This window comes from Mus musculus, chromosome 2 (genome assembly GCF_000001635.26).
Source record: "Mus musculus strain C57BL/6J chromosome 2, GRCm38.p6 C57BL/6J".
Lineage (NCBI taxonomy): Eukaryota > Metazoa > Chordata > Mammalia > Rodentia > Muridae > Mus > Mus musculus.
Window position 1 is genome coordinate 170,722,712 of NC_000068.7, and position 20,868 is coordinate 170,743,579.

Below are 20,868 nucleotides of genomic sequence, written 5' to 3' on the forward strand. Positions count from 1 at the left end.
GTTACACTCACTGTCTGTTCTTCCAGAGGACCTGTGTCTGATTCCCAGCAACCACATGGAGGCTCACAACGCTCTGTTATCTCCGGTTCCAGAGGATCCAATGCCCTTTTCTGTCTCTTGTTGGTACTGCATGTAGGCAAACCATACACATGAAATTAATTTCCAGAAATCTTTAAAAGCAGACAGAAAGGACTATCTGCAGGCAGCTTAGCTTCCATGTTGAGAGAGGGAAGGAAGGAGGAAAGGGAGGAGAAAGGGACAGACAGACAGACAGACTGACTGACTGAGAAGATACAGGAGGGAGGCGGGTATAGCGATGCAGAGAAAACAGAGAAGAGTAGTCTGAAGAAAGCAAGTGTAGAAATCAGTAAATCAGGAGAAAGGGGAATAGTTTATAATAACTCACAGTGGAAATAGCCTGAATTTCAATTAGTGGGGAGATTTATAGGCACATGACGGTATACCCATTCACTGGAATACAATACCACGACCCAGTTAAAAGGGAACCATTGCTACACTAACCATTTGGATCAGTAACGTATAGAGATACAATGCAGACTGGCTACTAGAGATTGGAGATATGAGCGACCAGAGAAAAGTTAAAAAGGAGGGGGGTGGGTGTGCTCAGGGTGTGCTCATGATCTCCCGGACCTAGACTTACGCTGAAATTAACCAAATTTTATACTTTCTATGTGTGCAGACTGGTTATGTCAGTCATATTAGTAAAGCTGCTTTTTAAAACATGTGATTGATACTTGATACAAAAAAGTGCTAAGTCTACTATATTTCCTCCCACCTGGGTGAAATAGGGTTGTGATTTTAAATTCCTAGTGTCTTAGAGTTATAAAACAGAGCAATAAATGTCTTTGACCTGAGCCTCCCGTGACTGAGCTATATAATAGGGCAGACTCCTCAGGAGTAGTGATTGGAAGGCAGAAATTGATTTTAGATGTACCAAGATCAGAACATTCTGATGCCTGGCCTCGTAGCAGAAGGATCACAAGTTCAAGGCCAGCCTGAGCTTTAAGCAACGAGTTTAAAGATAGTATAGATAGCTTAGAAGCTTTCTCAATGTAAAAAAAGCACAGAGTGGCCACTTGCCTAGAGTTTGTAAGTCCCTGGGTTTATCCCCAGGTGTTCGAAAGCAAGATTAAATCATTCTAGAGGTTGGCAGGAAACCCCGTGGCTTTCTAGCCTGTCGCAACTCCTCTCAGTTCCTACACAGCATCCCATCCTCCTTTGCGGCCAATACCCAACCAGAGGGTGCATCGCAGAAAGTCTGCATTCTCCCGTGTTCGTGAAGAGATAGTCACAGGATAAAAAACGGAACTGGGGTGTATGTAGCATTATAGCCTTGAGTTCACAAACGGCATTGCCTATGTGTCTGTCTCGTTATCTTGTAAATATGTCTCTTTACTTTCCTTTCTCTAAAATTGATTAACACAGAAATGAAAATTTGAAAAGAAAACCCTTGCAGATAGAGTTTCAGGGTATTTTTTGAAGCGACGTTGAAACGCTTATTCTTAATTGCTAACCGGGTGTAGAAGTAGTCTTTGATGTCATCGGGGGAGTCTTTTGGTCCTTCTGAATGCGGTCGCTGCACTGTGGAATGCGGACTCAGAAACACTGGCAGATGGCTTTCAACAGAAGACGTTTGCTCTCCTGGCATCCTGCTTCCGAGCATGTCGGTCTGTTTCCAAGTCAGAGTATGAGATAGAACAGCAGTTCTCAACCTGTGGGTCATGACCCTTTGGGGATTTAACGACCCTTTCACAAGGGGTCACATATTAGATATTTACAATACAATTCGTAACAGTAGCAAAATTACAGATGTGAAATAGGATCCAAGTAATTTTATGGTGTGTGTGGGCGGCTGTAGTCAAGGGTCTCACATTAGGAAGGCTGAGAACCACTGTGGTAGATAGAGGCAAATGGCCTGCCCATAGTCACTCAGTGAGTGAGGGGGCAGCCAGCGCAGTCTCTGCAAAACTGACTGATAGTCTTGCAGGGCCTCATTATGGTGCATGCCGCAATGTGAGGAGCGTTAGCAGCCTCCATCACCCACGTGGCTCTCTCTGCCCTCTCCAATCAGCTTTGCCATGATCTGTGGAAAGGAGGGCACCCGTCACGTCACCAAAACACAACTGGACACTCCCCGGAAACTATCCGGGAGCACTTGTGATCACAAGTCTGTTTCTCTTTGTGCTGCCATTAAGCTAACTAGAGGTGTGCTGCCTTTTGCGTTAGATATGAAACTTAAGACTTGACAATCATCTATCAATTGATAGACACAGAACCCCCTTACCGCCGCTGGCTTCACAGAGCATGCTCTGGTTCTTCTCAGCCTTTCTCTTGACTTGGCTGCACCCTGCCTTGCTGAGTAGCTTCTTGCTCTGTGCCCGCCCCCAGCCTGTCCACTGTTGCTTGGACACAGCAGCACTCCCTCATCTCACCACAGCTTCCTAACATCTCCATTTCCCACTTTCCAAAGCCACCCAGTCTGCTCCACACAGCCTCTCTCTGTGGAGAGATGTACACACAGTAATCTGTTTTCTAACATCTCTGCCCCCCCCCCCCCGTTGATGGCCACTTCCCCCGGGACAGAGATTCTGATTTCCCTGTCCAACCCCCCCCCCCGTCCCCACGCGTGGGTCAAGTATAACTTGCCCCGTGAGCAAACAGGTGAGCTCTACTGTATCCATCTTGGCTACTGTGACGAAGATTTCCAGTGATGGCCACAATGACTTTCTCTTGGCTTCATTTTGGTAGGAGACTTCAGGTCTGGGGGTGGAAGACATCTGGAGAACGTTCCACGGCAAAGAGCAGGGCCACCTGCGAAAGAAAGGTATTCAGGAAGAAGATGTCAAACACGTTCTATTTGGAGGTCACTGTTAGCCCACATATGACATGGCAGCGAAAGGGGCTGAAGAAGGAAAAGCTAGCGCCAGACAACTGCACACACTCTAACCTTTTTGCCTTGAGATGCATTGCCGGAGCAGTCACTGCTGGGGTCAAGGGTCAGCAGGTATCGTGGGGTCAAGGGTCAGGGGGTATCAGGGACTTTCTCTCTTCGGCTGCTGGTGACACGTGTGCTCAGTTGTAGCAATGGATCCAGACTCAAATTCTCAATCTCATTTAGTCTTCCTTTCTAAAGGCCACTGGAAGGGCTTTTGAGAGGCCTATGAGATGGCTCAGAGGGTAAAGGGCTTGCTGCTCGAGCCTGGAGACCTGAGTTCAATCCCTGGGATCCACATAACACTGAAAGGAGAGAGCCAACCCCACAAAGCTGTGCTCTGGTCTCCACATCTATACCATATGAAGATCCAGCACAAGAAAGAGCCTTTTGGGAAACATCTCTATAGTCCTTCATCACGTCTCTATGAGTCAGCACAACACACACTGCCGAGGAGTGGGCCTGCCAGTTATTTCTAAAGCTCCGGATCACTTCTGTCCTTTATATACCCCCAATGCTGAGGCTGTCTGTCACTTAATGGAGCCCTGCCTGGAGGCACCACCCTCTGTGACTAGATCAGTGGTATTCAACCATCTTAATGCCATGACTCTGTAATACAGTTCCTCATTTTGTGGATTCCAACACTGCTAGCCACACTTGTGTCTTCTGTCATTCATGGGAACACATTCTAGCTAGAATGATAGTGCTCCTTCCTAAGATCTGGCGGTAGGGGGTGAAAATGGGGTGCTAGGGTACAGAATTTAAGGAGGCTCTCAATGTCAGAGCTGTGTGAGTAATAAGCTGCCATCAGCAAGACCCTGGAAATGCATGCTTCCTTAAATCACACAGGTCACTTCTGCTAGCCCTGAGACTGCCTGCATAGCAGGGTCTCTACTGGATTCCAAAGAGAATCCAGATAGCAGTATTCTTCTCTGACCAGCGCTTGGACAACTTGTTGATACAATACAAAGCTGAGGTTCACTCACACAGAAACTTGTAACTGCAGCCTTGCCACACTAGACTTCAACACCAGCTCAGTTGTTCACTGCTCGAGAGCAAATACAATGTAACAAAACGTAAGCAGCTCATAAGCTGTCTCTGGTTCCGCAGGCAGGACCAACTGTTATTATCATTATTAGTATGTGTCAATGCTGGGAGTTTTCCTTGATTGCTCTCCACCTCACTATTTTTTATGATGCATTTATTTATTTATTTATTTATTTATTTATTTATTTATTTATTTATTTATTTATAGTAATTAATTTAACGTGTATGTGTGAACCTGCAAGAGTTTATGTGCCTCGCATGCATGCAGGAACCTGGAGACACTAGAAGAGGGAGTCAGCTGTCCTGTTACAGGCAATTGTGAGCTGACTTACAGATGTGGAGAACTGAACCCCAGTCCTCTGAAAAGTGCTCTTAACTTCTGAGCCCTCTCTCTACCGCTATGCCTCATTTTTTAGGACAGGGTTTCTCACTGAATTGGGATTTCACTGATTGGCTAGGCTGGCTGGCTAGCCCGTCACAGGTCTGCTGGTCTCTACCCATCCCCCCAGCACAAACAGCCGCACTTCTACTCCCTGCTCTTATGGGCACTGGCGACCTTAACTCCGGCCTTTGGGGACTGTATGGTGATTCTTTACCCACTGAAGCATCTCTCCAGCCTCTGTTCTTATTGTTGAGCTCCTTAAGCTAGAAAAGTATTTGCAGAAATCCAGAGGCTCCTGTACTTTCCCAGAGCAAGTGATAGGCTCCTCTAAATTCTATACTTTCATCAAGTGCCGCTAAGCACCAACACTGGGGCTGTATGGCACTTGTCCAGTGCCTTTACCAAAAATAACTTAAGCTCCCACCCACCCCCTGCTGCTTCCAGGGGGAGTGTCACAGGAGTCACAGAAGCACATGGAGCCTCTTCTCTGATAGATGAGGTAGCTCTATTGAAAGCCACTTGGCTGTCACCAGGAAGGAGGTTTGCTCTGCACCAGGTCACAGCTCCACCAGCCTTCACTAAATAAAGACAGGTGACTTGGAAGTGACACCCAATCAGGTGGAAGAAAGCCTGGGACAGCTCTGCTTTCCTTCCTTCCTTCCTTCCTTCCTTCCTTCCTTCCTTCCTTCCTTCCTTCCTTCCTTCCTTCCTTCCTGTGGCCAGCAAGTATGTGTAGTCATGGAGACTCACAGCCATCTCTCCCTGCAGGTCCAGGGCTTCTGACACCCTCTTCTGACCTCTGTGGGTGCCAGGCACACACTTAGGGCACACACATACATGCAGGTAAACAACTCCTATATATAGATAAAAAGATCTAATAAAAAATAAAAACTAGCTGGGCAGTGGTAGCATATGCCTTTAATCTCAGCATTTGGGAGACAGAGGCAGGCAGATTTCTGAGTTCGAGGCCAGCCTGGTTTACACAGTGACAGCCAGGGCTAGTGTCTTCCATATGCATGTACATGTGTACATACTGATAAACTAAAGCTGTCAACAAACTAATTGTCTAGAGGTGCTGATATATAAGATATCAGCTATAGGTGATGTGAGGACTAGCTGGGAGCCTTTAGAGAAGAAAGGGGTACAGGAGACTTCTTGCTTGAAGCTGACTTTCAAGCTGAGATAGGAAAGATGTGATTCCTCTGTGGCATGCATCGGGGTTTGACAGGGTCCTATCAGAGAGGTTCTAGATAGCACAGTATCCTTCAAAAGGCTGAGATGGGGGCTGAGGGTGCAGCTCCGTAGGTAGAGCACTCATTGTCTAGTACGTGTGAAGCCCTGGGCTTCATCCCAGCCCTGGCTAAACCAGGAATGGTAATACACAGCTATCATCCCAGTACTCAGAGGGAGGGAGGATCAGAAGTTCCTGTTTATCTCTGTCTATAAGAGTGTGACGGTTTGTATATGCTCCGCCCAGGGAATGGAACTATTAGAAGGTGTGGCTTTGTTGGAGTAGGTGTGTCACTGTGGGTGTGGGCTATAAGACCCTTGTCTTAACTGCCTGGAAGCCAGTCTTCCACTAGCAGCCTTCAGATGAAGATGTAGAACTCTCAGCTCCTCCTGCACCATGCCTGCCTGGATGCTGCCATGCTCCCACCTTAATGATAATGGACTGAACCTCTGAACCTGTAAGCCAGCCCCAGTTAAATGTTGTCCTTATAAGACTTGCCTTGGTCACGGTGTCTGTTCACAGCAGTGAAACCCTAACTAAGACGAAGAGCAAGAACGAGCCTAGCCTGAGATACAGTGAGACTCTGACAAGACAGACACACAAACTCTAAATAAACCGAGTAGGTTTTATTTTATTTTATTTTTTTTTAAAGTTGAGATCCAGAACAGAGCTTGCCAAGTTTAAAGAGCTGTAGTCAAGGGGATGCTTCCTAAATGCAAGCCAATTAACTCCGACCAGCCAGCTGGAGCCGTATGCCACGTCTGAAGAAAACACCAGTCATCTAGGGAAGGGGATGCAGAACCAGGGAGATGGCTCAGGAGCCATCCTACAAGTGTGAAGACCTGCGTTCAACCCCTGAAGCCCATGTGGGAAAAGGTACAGGGGCACCAGCCTGCGGCACTGCTGGGAAGTGGGGACGGACTGGTCTCTGGGGCTCATCTGCTGATCAAAGAGGGTCTCAAAGAAACAGCAATCATGGAGAGACCCCCCAGGTCCCTTCCATATGCACCTACACCCACTTGAGCCTAACACACACACACACACACACACACATACACACACACACACACACACACACACACACACACACACACACACACCACACACACACACACACACACACACACACACACACACACACACACCACACACACACACACACACACACACACATACACACACACACACACACACACACACACACACACACACACACCACACACACACACACACACACACACACACACACACACCACACACACACACACACACACACACACACACACACACACACACACACACACACACGGTAAGAAACACTCTGAAAACACAAGAAGGGAATCTAAGAAAGATAAGAGAAATGTGTACTGTGAAAACAAGTCTTAAGGGTTGAAACTGAATGAACAGCAGGAATTAAAACAATGTTGCTGGTGTGTGGAAGACTTATCTAGAGAGAACGTGGCTCTCCCTCCAGTGCTGCTGCAAGAGGCGGTGTCTGGTGTCTAGCCATGCATGGTGAGTGAGTCCTCAGGAAGGCTGCAGGCACTGCTGGACTCTGCATTCCTGTGGGTCTCTCCTTCCCTGACACCATTGGAAATTGCCTAATTTATAGAAGAATTAGAGGTTGTCATGTGATTGGTATACCATGGTCTAGTGTGTGTGTGTGTGTGTGTGTGTGTGTGTGTGATATCAGGTTTTTGTTTTTTGGTTTTTTGTTTTTGTTTTTGTTTTTTTTTTTACCAACCAAATAAAAACATATACGCCATTCAACCTTGCACTTGAAAAAAATATTTGTTTCTTCCCAGCTGGCATTTTCTAGTGTGATTTCATCATCATTATTTCCAAACCCATTTCCCCCCTCATCTATGATTTCTGTTACTATGGGCCAGCCACCCACTTCTAGCTTCTTATGCAATCGATTCATTTTCTGTTCCTGTGACACTGTAATTGGTGTACAAATGAAGTGCTGGACAGGTGTCGTTCACAGACACCTCCGCTTCACGGTCGCCATGGGCAGGGTCGGTTAATAGTGCTAGCTCTTCCAAAGCAGCCTTCCAAATGACTTCATTTTCTCCTCTTTGGGCAAAAGGCGGACACTTACAACATCATTTTTCATAGAACAGAAACACGAAGACAGAGCAGATGGTTTACAATATAGCAAAGAGTTCTCCTCATGGGCACCTCTGTTTTCTGGTTGTCCCAATTTAGCCTCAATTCTATGACACATTCTTGGGTGATTTCTCTTCTTTGACTGACTAATACCCATCAAGCCAGGATGACTAAAGTGAGAGTTCCCACAGACAAAGGAAGTCCTGTATGATATTAGAGATGAGGGGAACTCAATGTCATCAGATCTCAGGACCTGTGAAATAGATGACTCGTCCTCTGTGACTCTCACTGAAGGTCGCCCAGCTCATTAGCTCTGACTGAGGTCACCTCTGGTGACCAAGAATGGTCTAGCTGTTGAGTAAAGGGAGACCAAGACCTACGTTGGAGATCAAGAAGCAACCTTGTGCTTATGACGTCAGCCCAACATCGTCCCTTCAGCAGCCTCATCCCGTTGTCCTGGCCCTGTGCTGGCCAGCTGTGGGATGGTGGGCAAGTCCCCAGGGACTGCCTCTTCTCAGCTTCGGATTCTGTAAAACCTAGATGCTAAAATCACCATCACTCTTCCCGTAGCAAAGCCGGGAAAGACGATGTTAAGAGAGTATCAGCGGTGATCAACTTAAGTTTGCTAAAGGAAGGCGGAGCACAATGTTTGCCAGGGGCGGCTATCTTGTCAGGTTATGAAGGTTTACGTGGGAACCTGGTAATTACACAAAGAGGCCACACCTCTATGGGCGCAGGGGAGCTGAACAAAGTCAATGCGTACAAAGGATGCCCGGTACAAGTTGCTACTGACAAAGTCCTGAGATTTATTGATCATCTATATAGAGCGGGGGTTGGGGGTGGTGGTGGTTGAGGACAAAGCAGTGACAGACCAAGAATCAGCTCCGGAGAAACTTACAGTCTTACTGGGAAGACAGGCTCAAACCAGAAAAGGGACAATGATACAAGCCTCGAGCTTCACAGCAGGGAGTCCTCATGGAAGAGCTGAGCATAAGCCATGGGGATGGAGATGGCTTTCCCTTTATATGTAGAGGTCACAAGTAAACCACACAGCTCAGTCTCCCTCGACACAGACACACCCTTAATTAGCTCTTATGTGAAAATGATGGGGCTGAAGGGATGGGTTGGGGCACACACAGCTGTTTTTTTTAAAAAAAAAGAGTCCGATGTCCTTCTCTCTAAACGACAGGCAGGAGCTGGAGCTTCGTGGATGTCTGCTATGCGCAGGGACGCGCAGCCGCCCCTGGGGAGAGGAGGTGGGATCAGGGCGGCTGGGGGCCAGGTGGGCGGAGGCCGGGGGAGGGGATCCGTGCGCTCCTCCTTCTGGGCCATCTCTGCTTCCTCCTTCCTCTCTTTGCTCCTCTGTTCTGGTCCTTCTCCTCCTCCTGGGAGCTGGAGCGGCTCCTCCTCCTGGCAGGCTGCCGCCCAGTCAGCTGACGCCGCGCTCCAGTCTCGCCTCCCCGCCGCTCTCCCCCAAAGTGGCTGCTGGGCGCCGGCGGGCCGCCCACTTTCAGGCTTTGGGGAGACAGGGGAAGCGATGTGCGCCTTCTGACGCCTGGTTTCACCGCATCACCTTGTTAACTTTCACTCCCTCAGTCTCTGTCCTGACCCTCCTCCCCACATCCCTCCTCGAAGCCACTCAGGGTGCCGAGCGCACGCTGGGGGCAGCAGGGTCACTGTCTGTCTGGGATGGCTTCCAATTTTAATGACATAGTGAAGCAGGGGTACGTGAGGATCCGGAGCAGACGCCTAGGGGTACGTATCATCCTTTCTGTGATCCTTGTTCACGACTTCAGGGTCTGTGTCTGCGGCCAGCATCCCGGTTCCTGGCGCTGGAGATTTGCTTGGTGGCTCTCGCAGCCCACATCCCAGGCTACCGCGGCTGCGGCGCTAACGCCAGCATCCAGTATGTCATGGAGCTATCTTTATCTCTCGGATGGCTTGACTTTCTGGCGGTGGCTACTGGAGCCCATTGACTCGGAATAAATATTTCCCGGTAGCCATGGGTGCTGAATCTGGAAAGCATGGCATGGTGCTGAGCCTGCCGGATGTCCCCGGCCGGCATCCCACTCGCGCCAACTTAACTTTTCCAGGGGATGGATGGAGGCCAGGACACAGGGCAGATATTCTGAGTGGGGATCAAGGTCAGTGACTATCTGGCCCCAGGGACTCTGCTCTGCGGCTCAGGTGTTGGCAGAGGAGGAGAGAGCTGGCCTCAGGCAGGGCCAACTCCCTGGTAGAACCCCAGATCGGAACTTCCTTACTCTTGAGCCTGGGCAGTGGGTTTCTGTTTTTTAGACTCCACCTTCTGAGTCCGACTGGGCGATCAGATCCACATTTCTTGTGGAGCATGGTGCCTGCGTAAAGCTCCTGGAATATGAGCTGAAAGAATGAATGAATCCCAATGGCTCCCATCTTAAGGCTGTTTGCTTTTCTCTTGTTGGGGGCACTTCAGGAGAGAACCATCCTGCCTTTCTTTGGGTTTTAAGAGACAGTACAGTCTTTAGGGAGGGGTGGACATTGGAGTATGTATGCACATATATGTATATGAATATATGTATACATATATATGAATATGAATGTGTGTGTGTGTATTTCAGCCCACCCCACTTCTTCTTGCCATGTGTCTAATACCTTGGCTGTTTTTGTTGGTTTGTGTTTGTCAGAGGCTGGGGGCGGGGGCGGGGGTGGGGGTGGTGGTGGTGAGGCAGAGCTGAGATGTAAGTTTACTTAGCAAGGAAAGCTAGTGTTGGTGAGAATGTCAATGTCTCCATTAGGCTGAGTGATCCAATGAGTATTTTTGTCCACAAATACATTGTATCTGCTACCAGTCTTTTATATGGTCTCTGGCGGCGGCTTCTTCTTCTTCTTCTTCTTCTTCTTCTTCTTCTTCTTCTTCTTCTTCTTCTTCTTCTTCTTCTTCTTCTTCTTCTTCTTCTTCTTCTTCTAAATGTGCCTTTAATTTGACTGGGAATAAAAGAAATTTCTCAGTAGTAACTGTCGCTAGAGAGGGATGTCTGCTGGGGAGAAACAGCCTGGATTGTTATAAAACTCTTGCTTGCTTCCTTTGGCCTATTTCTCTCTTTGCTATCTCCCTGCGGCTGGTTACTATGTTTGAACAGTCAAGTTCTCTTGTCTGTGACTGTTGTAAACACAGAGAAGGAGAACGTATCAAAACTAACCAACTTTCCTGGATTCGCTATAGTTTCTTTGATTCTCCCCAGGGTCCTCAACCCAGTGACTTCCATGTGACTAGAAAGAAATCCTGAGTGTCACACTTTTTTATTATCTTGTGGCCATCATGTATGAGTTTTAAAGAGAGTGTTAGAAAGCCACATTCTAATCTTGCCTTTACTCCATCATGTCAATGGAAGGGATTGGGTCTAGACATCCATTCTGTGCTAGAGAGCATTCCAACAGGAAGAGGACATACATTATTAATGCACCGAATATGAATTATTCATGAGGATCAGAGATGATGCCAAATCCTGACAAGGGTGATTTATAGGAAAAACTGGTTAACATCACTTTCAAGTCTTTTCCCCCCTATCTTATTATAATTGACATAATATAGTCTTGTGTGAATCCCAACAAATTTTGGATAGACATTAGAGGCAAAAAGAGTCTAGTTTGCATCTGTTTTATATTGACATTATTTTGGATAGTCCAGTTTCTCAAGATATAGCCATTTTGTCTGTGTTTACTTAAATATACACAAGAATATTCATTGACTTATGGTAATCACACGCAGATAGAAAAGTCAGTTTGCTACCATATAAAACTGGCCTTATTTGTCAAGCTTGTTCCACCAGTAGATCAGCCTGTTAAGATGCTCTTGTGTTATAATTTATAGAGAAGGCCAATTCCATCATCGCCAGAGCTGAGTGCCAACTGAAGTTTTGGTAGAAGACTTGCAAAGGTGGAAGATTCTTGTGGGAAGTGATCATAAGGACCCAGTGTCCGAGGTCAGGAATGTCTGGTGTTAATCTAGGCTGTACATAGCATGGAATATATATATATATTCTGGGCACTGTGTGATAGGCTGTATATAGCATGGAACATATATATTCTGGGCACTGTGTGAGTCCCAGAGAGCTAAGGCAATGGTTCTGGCAGACTCAGCAGACAGAGTATATGTTGACACACCCAGTGACCTTGCAACTGGTAAGTGATATGACAATGGCTTTATTAATGGAATCCAGACAAGCGTCTGTGGAGGAGAGCCACGTCTGGGAATATTTATAATTAAACAAGTAAACCGAATTTCATGGTAAGCAGCTGTTGTGTCAAAGAATGTCCCCAGGTTTGGGAAAAGATAGGAATGAACTCTGCCTGTTTGACTCATTAGGCCTGTGACCTTTGACCTTCCATGGCTTTGATTTTTCCAAGGCCTATGCAGTGTATGCTATTTGAAGATGTTCTTGTGACATCAAGTAAGATAATATCTGTGCACATGCAGAGAGAGGACAGAGTATTGATTCTCACTGCAGTTTTATCTCTAACACGATCAAAGATGAGCGAAGGATGGCGATGCTTCTCAGGGCTGTGGTGTTCTCACCTTGTGTCTGTGTGTGTCCAAAGGCAGATTTTTATCACTATTACTATTTAAATTTAAATTTACTTTGGTAAACATATCAGAACATGAAAGGTGTCCATGCTTATGGTACCAAGTTGTGCTTTGATGTGTGTGTGTGGTTTAAATGTTTAAATCAGGGTAAGTATCTTTATCCTCACTGGGTGAAATTATTATTTTTCTCGAGGCAGAAATACTTACCTTGCTTTAGGTCTTTCTTTTCTTTGGTTGAGGTTCTTACAAAAGGTTCATATATAAATATACATTTAATAATACAGTTTTGTAACTAAGATAGGAAGCTATGGTTAGGTATTTTGTCAATAGACAGGAAGTAAACTAGGAACCCCTCTATTCAGATGGGTCACAGATAGGTCACCTTCAATGAAAGTCCTAATCTTTGCCCTAAGCAATCAAAGTCCATGTAAACTGACTCTTCGCTTTGAACATCAGAAAGCCAAAGGAAATTCTACTCATTTAATTGAGACGTCTCTGTGTCGTCTTGTCCGCACTGGCTCCTCCAGGTCTCAGGCTGTGCCCTGGGTACAATATTTGTTCAGGAATGTTGATGTTTCTATTTGGGGAGTTATGGGGAGGAGGGGAACAGCTATCTATAATTATCTAATTCTCAAAAGACACTGGAGATTTCTTGGATGAGTGGCATAGGCGGTGTCTGCGTCATTAACCTGCTAAGTGCGCTATTTAGATGGATTACATTTGGGTCTTCATTTGGTTTCTTTCTTTGCAATGAGGAGAATTTTCTAGCTATAATTATCCTGGCTGATCCACAATGCAACTCTCAGAGCTTAAATTTAGACCCATTTTCCTTATCGTTCCTCGGTGACTTCGTGTTTAAATAACCCTTCTTTGCTCTAACAGCTTATCGGCACGGGCCACTTGAGCTCCCCTCTGGCCGGTTCTCCATCTGCCCACCTCCGCAACTGAAAGCCTAGGATAGATATCTCAAGCTCAATGCACGTGCAGCCTTGCTGGAATTACCCATGCTGGCTATTTCTAGCAGTACCTTCATCCTAGCCATTAGACAGCATTTTGGTTGCCCTGGTAAAAAATCAATCCTAAGCCAGAAACCAAGCAAAGCTGGCATCATATCTCCCCGTCACTGCCTCACACCACCATGGATGGCCCTTCCACCAAGAGGCCTGTGAATTCAGTCTTTGAGCTCTATCTAGACTCTGACCATCTCCTATCCTCTAATCATCTACCGGCACCACTCTGGTTAATGCCCCGTTCTTTCTGCTTTGGAGATTTGGAGTAAGTACTCCCACCAGCCTACATCCTCACCCACTGTTACTCAGCACCATCTCCTACATCGCTGGTTCCTCCACGGACCAGCTGACCTGGGTCTGTTCCTGCTCCTCCCACCGACTCATGCTCCTCCCACCGACTCATGCTCCTCCCACCGACTCAAGCTGTTTCCCTCCTTTCTTGGCTCAGCTCCCACCATCTCAGTGAGACCTTTCCAAACATCCTTGGTGTTTCCTTTCTGCTTCTGTAGCCCTAGACTTTTTTTTTTTGTACCATCCTGTACATTTTAGACTATATTTTTATTACTTGTACCCCCCCCCCCCAGGGAATGGGATGCCCATGGGATTTCTCTCTCCTCTCACTACAGCTGTGCCCTGAGTAGACACCCAACGAAGACTTGTAGAGTCAGCGGATGGAAGATGGCGCCTACCACCATTTCCTCTGATATAAGGGTGCATTTAAAAATTCCAGCGTGATGACTATGGCTTGCTGTGCGCGTTAAAATATTTACCAGCCTGATTATTCTATAAGAACAGAGAGATTCTTGATATCCACATAATACACGATCATCATAAGGGGCTCAACACAATGCTTAGCACAGAGAAAATCCAATTAATATTTATTACTGCTCTGTTCTCGGTCCTACAATTACCGCGGGTAGAGATGGCAGTACTTGGCTGGTTATTATTTTCCCAGCCTTTACTGTGCTAACTCAAAGCAATTGCTGTTTAGTTAGAAAAGCACACTTAATGTCCAAGGGATAATTTATGTGCAAACACAAATACCATTGGCCACTGATGTTAGGGGCAGAGTGCGCTTTTCGCCCCATAAGACTTTTACATTATCTGCATAAATGTCCGCGTAATGCCTCCGAAGGGAATGCACATCTCCCTGAAACGCCACTTCACATGAACCTGCTGGTCCAGGAGATTTTCCTTTTAATTTAGATGTCTTGAGAAGCAGACAAGGAATGGACAGAGTTTAGGGAGAACCATTTCCCCTCCCCTTCATTTCCCTGCTCCACTTGACCCAATATCCCATTGAGGATTTCATATTCCATTTAAGTCTTTAGATTCTTTTGATTCATTTGCTAGAGTGCCCAGGTATATTTGATGCTTTGCTCGCTACTGTGATCAGATTCAGGGCAGAAACAGCTTAATGGAGTGAGCATATCTTCTGGCTCACTGGTCAGAAGCTACAGTCTGTAGCTGGGGTGTGGCAGCCTGTAGCAGCCGGAGCCCACAGATACAGCGTCAGAGGGAGGGCAAGGAACTCTGTCAGGAAGTGGAGTTGGCCTATAGCCATCAGAGGCTATAGCACAGCCCCAAAGGCTTCACAACCTCCCTAAACGATGCTCTAAGCTGGGGCATATGTTCTCAACAATAAACCCGTTGGAGAAGTCTCATATTCAAACTATAATACTTGAAAAGGAAGGATCATCCTACAAGAGTCATCCAGACAGACTAGGGCCATCTTAGGCCATTCTTGAGGGGACTGAGGCAAGCTCACACACAGATGCAACACCCAGTAAGACACATGAAGTGCTGTTTGCCCTCCTTACAGGACAGAGGGGCTTTGGGTGACGTCTGTGAAATGAATGTCCAGGTAGACCCTCGGCACGCGGTGTGGTGAAAATCCTTTAGTGTCCTGGCTCCATCCATCTCAACTTCAGTGACGTGATTTTCCACACCAGACATAACTTTCCAGCGGATACGTCGGTCCTCATGGAGGATATGATTAATTGTGCATGTATTCTGCTTTTAATTATGATCACCCAAACTGATTTAGCAATGATCGGCCAATTTGATGGCTTTGTATGGAGACATAAACCAAATTACTGATGCGATGATATCCCAACATCTGCCAGTGTGGTTTTTAAAATTATATTCATTAGGTGACTAGCAATATGTCTTTTTAGGCAGCCTGGGTAGTTTTGGTGAGGAGTCACTTACCTTTGGTACCTTAAGAATTTGCTTTCCATGTGAGATGCACCTGTAGTCGTTACTTCCGTCTCTGCCAAACATCCAGGGAGTGCTTCTTAGTGTTGTGCTCCATGCAAGCCACAGAAAACAGAACAGCTCAGTCATTGTCCTTAGTAAACCGACAGTCTGACTTAAAAACCTGTGCTGCTAACTGGTCATTTATACATTCTCAGCGGTCAAAGGTCAGCTGCTGTGAATGAACAAGTCATCTAGGATGGGAAAAGATAGCCGGAGATAGCCCTCTTTTCCACAGTTGTGGAATGCAGGAGGCTGTGCTTGCCTCTCCTCTTACTCGAGAATTTTGGTTCCAGCTGGATGAAGACCAAACCTTTGGAGAGTCTAGGCTAGGAAAAAATGAAGCAGGCTTTCTTCCGCCCCCATCCTTGTGAGATTCAAAATGAAGTTGTGAATTCTGAAATGCCACGAGATGTATTTGAATGCAGGGATTAAAATAGCGTCTTTCTAACGTGCAGCCGGGTGGTGTTGGGATAAGGATTTGGAAGTTGGTTTTGGGAGCGTTTGTGGGCCTTCTTACTTCACTACAGTTCCTTGCCTCTGGCTAGGTATGTGCTGAGCCGGGGCCCAGAGTTCTCAGCCAGCCTTAGGGGACAGGATTTGGCAGACATCTTTGTGGTGACATGTCACACCTGTGACCCCTCCTGCCCTAGGCTGATCCCAGACCGTGTCCAAAAGAATCATGATCGCATTTGTTTTCGGTGCAAACTTTTATTTTGATGTAATTGTAGGCTCCCATGAAGATGGTGGGTCGGGGAAATGACATATTTGGTAGAGGACCTTGCTTGCAAGAGGAAGGACCTACATGTGAATTCCCAAAAGCCACACGAAAAAGCCTGGTATAGGGCCTCATGTGTATAACCCCAGTGTTCAGGGAGGGGGCTGCAGGCCGGAAGAGTCCTGGAAGTTCACTTTGTGATGAAGCTCCAGGCCAATGGCGGAGTCCTTCCTGGCAGTCCCTCACTTCCCCACGCTCACAAACTCTTGACATTACTCACGTGTTCTCCAGTTCTAGAATTCTGTCCCTTGCAGAATGTCTGTGAGTGAAACTAAGTAGAATCTTTGGGGATGGGCCTGGTTTTACTCACTGTCCTTCTCTGGGGAGTCATCCAGGTTTCTCTGGGTGCTGCTGGATGCTGGGTGCTGGGTGCTCTCTGGCGACCCACTGATGGGTCACAGGTCCTTTGAACCTTTCACTTGTTGAAAGATATCTGGGCCCTGTCCAGTCTGGGTTGTTAGAGAGAGATGATGTGACATTTGTGTGCAGGATTTTGTGTAAGTTTTCATAACTGTTGAGATACTCAGGGGCACCGCTGCTTGGCTGGGCAGTGCGTGTAGGTTTAGTTGCTTGAAACTATTAGGCAGTGTTCTTTTAGAGCAGAATAAAATAGAATGCGTATATGTTTCTATATAAGTGGCGTGTGTGTGTGTGTGTGTGTGTGTGTGTGTGTGTGTGTGTGTTAAGCATCATTAAGCTGGCTTACTTCTTAGGGGCTATGATTCCAACAATGGAAAGTCTGTGTGCTGAGAACAAAGAGAACCTGCTAACTTGCTCAGTACACAGTGCTTCATGGCTTGGCAAATCCAGACCTGTGCTGGGGGTCTGGAGGTCCCTGGAGACATACTGGTATCCAATCCAAGCTGGAAGGCCAGAGAAGCAGGAGTCGTCTGGGGCCAGTAACTGGAGAGAGCAGCAGTAGCACATCCCCATGTGTGGAGGAAGAACAATGCAGGCAGCCAGGCAAATGGATTCACCCTTGGATCTCCAGCTGGAAGGTGTCGGTTCCTTTAGCCAGTCAGATCTCTCTGGAAATAGACACCCCCCACACACACAGATACAGACACACACACTCTCTCTCTCACACACACTCCGAGGCTATTCTAAGTTTTCTCCAAGCACCAAGCAGTCTTGTTATTTTTACGTTCACACCAACAGTGTCTGAGTGACCCGATTTCTCTCCAGGAGTTGATAAGGCCTTTAGTTTACTTCTGGCCGTTCTTGTGGGTGTGTGGAGGCATTGCATATGGCTTCCACGTGCATTTCTCTGAGGGGGAAGTACTGTTGATCTTCTAGTCATGTTCTTCTTTGCCACTCACGTACGCATGTAAGGAGTACGCCTGGCTTGTCTCTTCACCATCCGGTTTGGAGAGATCTTCATCCACTCTAGATTCAAATGTCTTTTCAGACGTGTGGTTTGCAGATAGCTTCTCATAGTCTACAGTGCCCCCCTTCATCACCAGAGCCTTGCATTGCTTATCTTAAGTGTGTGTGTGTGTGTGTATCTCTGTGTGTATATGTGTGTGGATGTGTCTGTGTGTCTCTCTGTTGGTGTGTGTTTATGTGTGTGTCTCTCTCCATGTGGATGTTTATCTGTGTGTCTATGTGTGTGTGTGTGTGTATCTGTGAGTATATGTCTGGTCTCTCTCTGTGTCTAAATGTGTGTATCCGCTGTGGGTGTGTGCCTGTGTGTTTATGTGCACATCTGTGTGTATGTGTCTCTGTTGTATGTCTGTGTGTGTATCTGTGTCTGTGACTGTTTGTATGTCTGTGTATGTGTATCTCTCTGTGTGTCTCTGTGTCTGTATGTGTATCTTTGTGTGTGTGTGTGTGTGTGTGTGTGTGTGTGTGTGTGAATATATAGAGGTCAGAGTAAACTGGAAGAAGTCTGTTCTCTTCTTCCATCCTGTGGATCCCAGGATAGATCAGGCCATGAGGCCTGACAGAAAGTAGAACCCCCACATTCAATGAACCATACGGCCAGCCCGTAGGATGGTCTCTCATAGGGCAGATTTTATAATCCAGTGAAATGCAGGGCAAGGTTCATTTTCATATGTGAATATCCAGTTCCATAGATAGGTGATCCTGCTGAAATTTCTCTCTCCTCCACTGGGCACTGACTTGGGTCCATCCCTGAGCAGTCTGCTCTACCCATTGTTCTGTGGATATGCAGTCACACCTTGGCATGCTTACGCATGTCTGAGTGGCAGCCATGCAGTATGGTAAGTTGCTCTTTTTGTCAAAAAGAGTTAGCTACTTTAATTTCTTTATCTTTCAGTATAAATTTTAAAATAATGTCTCCAAGTGGAAGGCCTACCGGGAGCAGCGTGGTTTTCTTACACATCTCCATGGGGCACGTGGTTTTATTTTCACGATGGAAATAGAATATATTTGGTAATTGGATTCTTATTTTGAATCTCAACTTGGCTACTTACTGACTCTGAGACAAATCACATAATTTCTGTCTGATTTGACCTCTTTAGATACAAAAATAAGCATAACAATATACTTCTCACCAAAGAATGGTCTGTCTTACTCCAGGGCCTGGCTCACAGTAGGTACTCAATGCATACTCATAGGCTTTTATGTATCTACTTACTTATTCATTTGTTTATATTATGTGCATGTGCACTTGGCCTGTATGGATGTCTCTGTACCATGACGTATGCAAGATAGCACAGAAATCTTGAGAAATAGTTATGACTTGTGTTCAGGCCCCCCAAACCATGGCTGATAACTCTTGGCTTATTGTTTATTTTGGATTCATAAAGTGACCTTATATTACAATGTGGAAGAAATGGATTCTGAGAAATAAAAAAAGAAAAAGCTAGAAAATAAGGCCAGGCAGGCGAAAGTTCGTGGGAGGACTCTGTTCTCTCTCAGGGGAAGAGTGCATACATTTTCCACGGCTGTGTTATGCTTAAGTCACCAATCTTTCCAGTCCCCTCCCATCTGTGTCACCTCCCAGGACGTCGGACTCAGCAAAGTCTCGTACAGAGATTTTTGTTCATAAACATAAAAGTGTGTTCTTAAAGTTTGTTCTACACAGAGTGTGTTCCTATCACTCTTATATAGTATCGTGGGTAACGGTCAGAGGACACTTTCTGCTGTCAGGGTGTTCCTTACACTGCACATGGGCTCCGGGAATTGAACTCTGTTCTTTAAGCTTGTGCTGCAAGCACTTTTACCTCCCCCCCCTCCGCCCCGGGCATTTTTGTCAGCCTGCTCTGCCACAGCTCTTTAATTACTCCACCAATAATGAACATCTTCAGCTGCTTTCTATTTTCCCCACTTAAACCATGAAGTGGTGTGTTTGGGCACATGGAGATGGATGGAAATCAGGACGCTGCACTTACAAAGCCAAACACATTTACAAAGTGTGTGACTAGAACGGAAGGCCCACCAGACAGTACTGAGACTCTGTACCCAGGAATGACCACCAGTCCTTACTAATATAAGACTGTGGCTCAGTGTGTGCTTCTCCCCCAACACACACACACACACACACACACACACACACACACACACACCATGCATCCCACGATACTATATAAGAGTGATAGGAACACACATGCATGCCCACACACATACTCATGCACACACATATACACACATGGACACACATGGACACACACATGCACAGGCATGCAAGTGCATACATACACTCACACACTCTCATGTACATGCATGCAAGTGCATGCACACACACAAACATACACATACACACATGCATGCATGCACACACATATATTCATGCACACACATATATTCATACATGGATTCACATGGACACACACACATGTACATGCATGCAAGTCACACACACACACACACACACGCTCATATTTAACCATTCTTTGGTCTGGTCCATTCCTCTTGAAGTCTTGTTTGATTTTTGCCAAATTGATCCTTTACATGAAACCAAATCCTCTCTCGTCTGTACTTAAAACTCCCAATTCTTTCCCCTTACACATGCCATCAAGACACAGTGTGGACAGATGTGATGTGGTGGCTTCACCTGCCAAGGGTCACCATGCATCCCCCACATTAGTGAGGAAAATGCTCTCCTCAGAGAGCAAACGGTCTTCTCTGCCTTACTTCCCTTCATTTCTTTCGGCTACCAACCTCTTCTTCCCTCCCTTCTTGATTTCTCTACCTCCTCATCCCGACGATCCCACTGGCCCATCACTGGGTTGTGATGGTGCCCCAGACACCACCCATCGCTCACATGTAGATATTTAAATAACTAAAGTTAAGTGGTTTGGAATCTTGTCTTTGTATTTGAAGTGGCAGAGACTACTTCACTGTTAAGGCTGCTTATTCCTGCAGAGAACCCAGGTTCAGATCCTAGGTTCTCCACTGAATGGCTCACAGCCACCTGTAACTCCAACTCTTGGCGGTCCAACTCCTTCTTCTGCCCTCTGAGGTGCTTGGAGTACCTAAAAATCATATAGGCATCCCCCTACACACACACACACACACACACACACACACACACACACACACCGCCAATCAATCTCTTTTTTAAAAAGTAT

The 20,868-nt window shown here is 46.4% G+C and overlaps 1 protein-coding gene across 2 annotated transcripts in view; it reads left to right on the forward strand.

Annotated features, from left to right (window-relative positions):
• Positions 1-9,095: 9,095 nt before the first annotated feature.
• Positions 9,096-20,868, forward strand: part of Dok5 (docking protein 5) — a 147,969-nt gene continuing 136,196 nt past the window's right edge. For both annotated transcript variants that reach the window (NM_029761.4, NM_001163686.1), the window contains exon 1: positions 9,096-9,477. In NM_029761.4, the coding sequence (NP_084037.3) occupies positions 9,412-9,477 (66 nt within the window). In that variant the 5' untranslated portion in view covers positions 9,096-9,411. The remainder of the gene's footprint in view (positions 9,478-20,868) is intronic.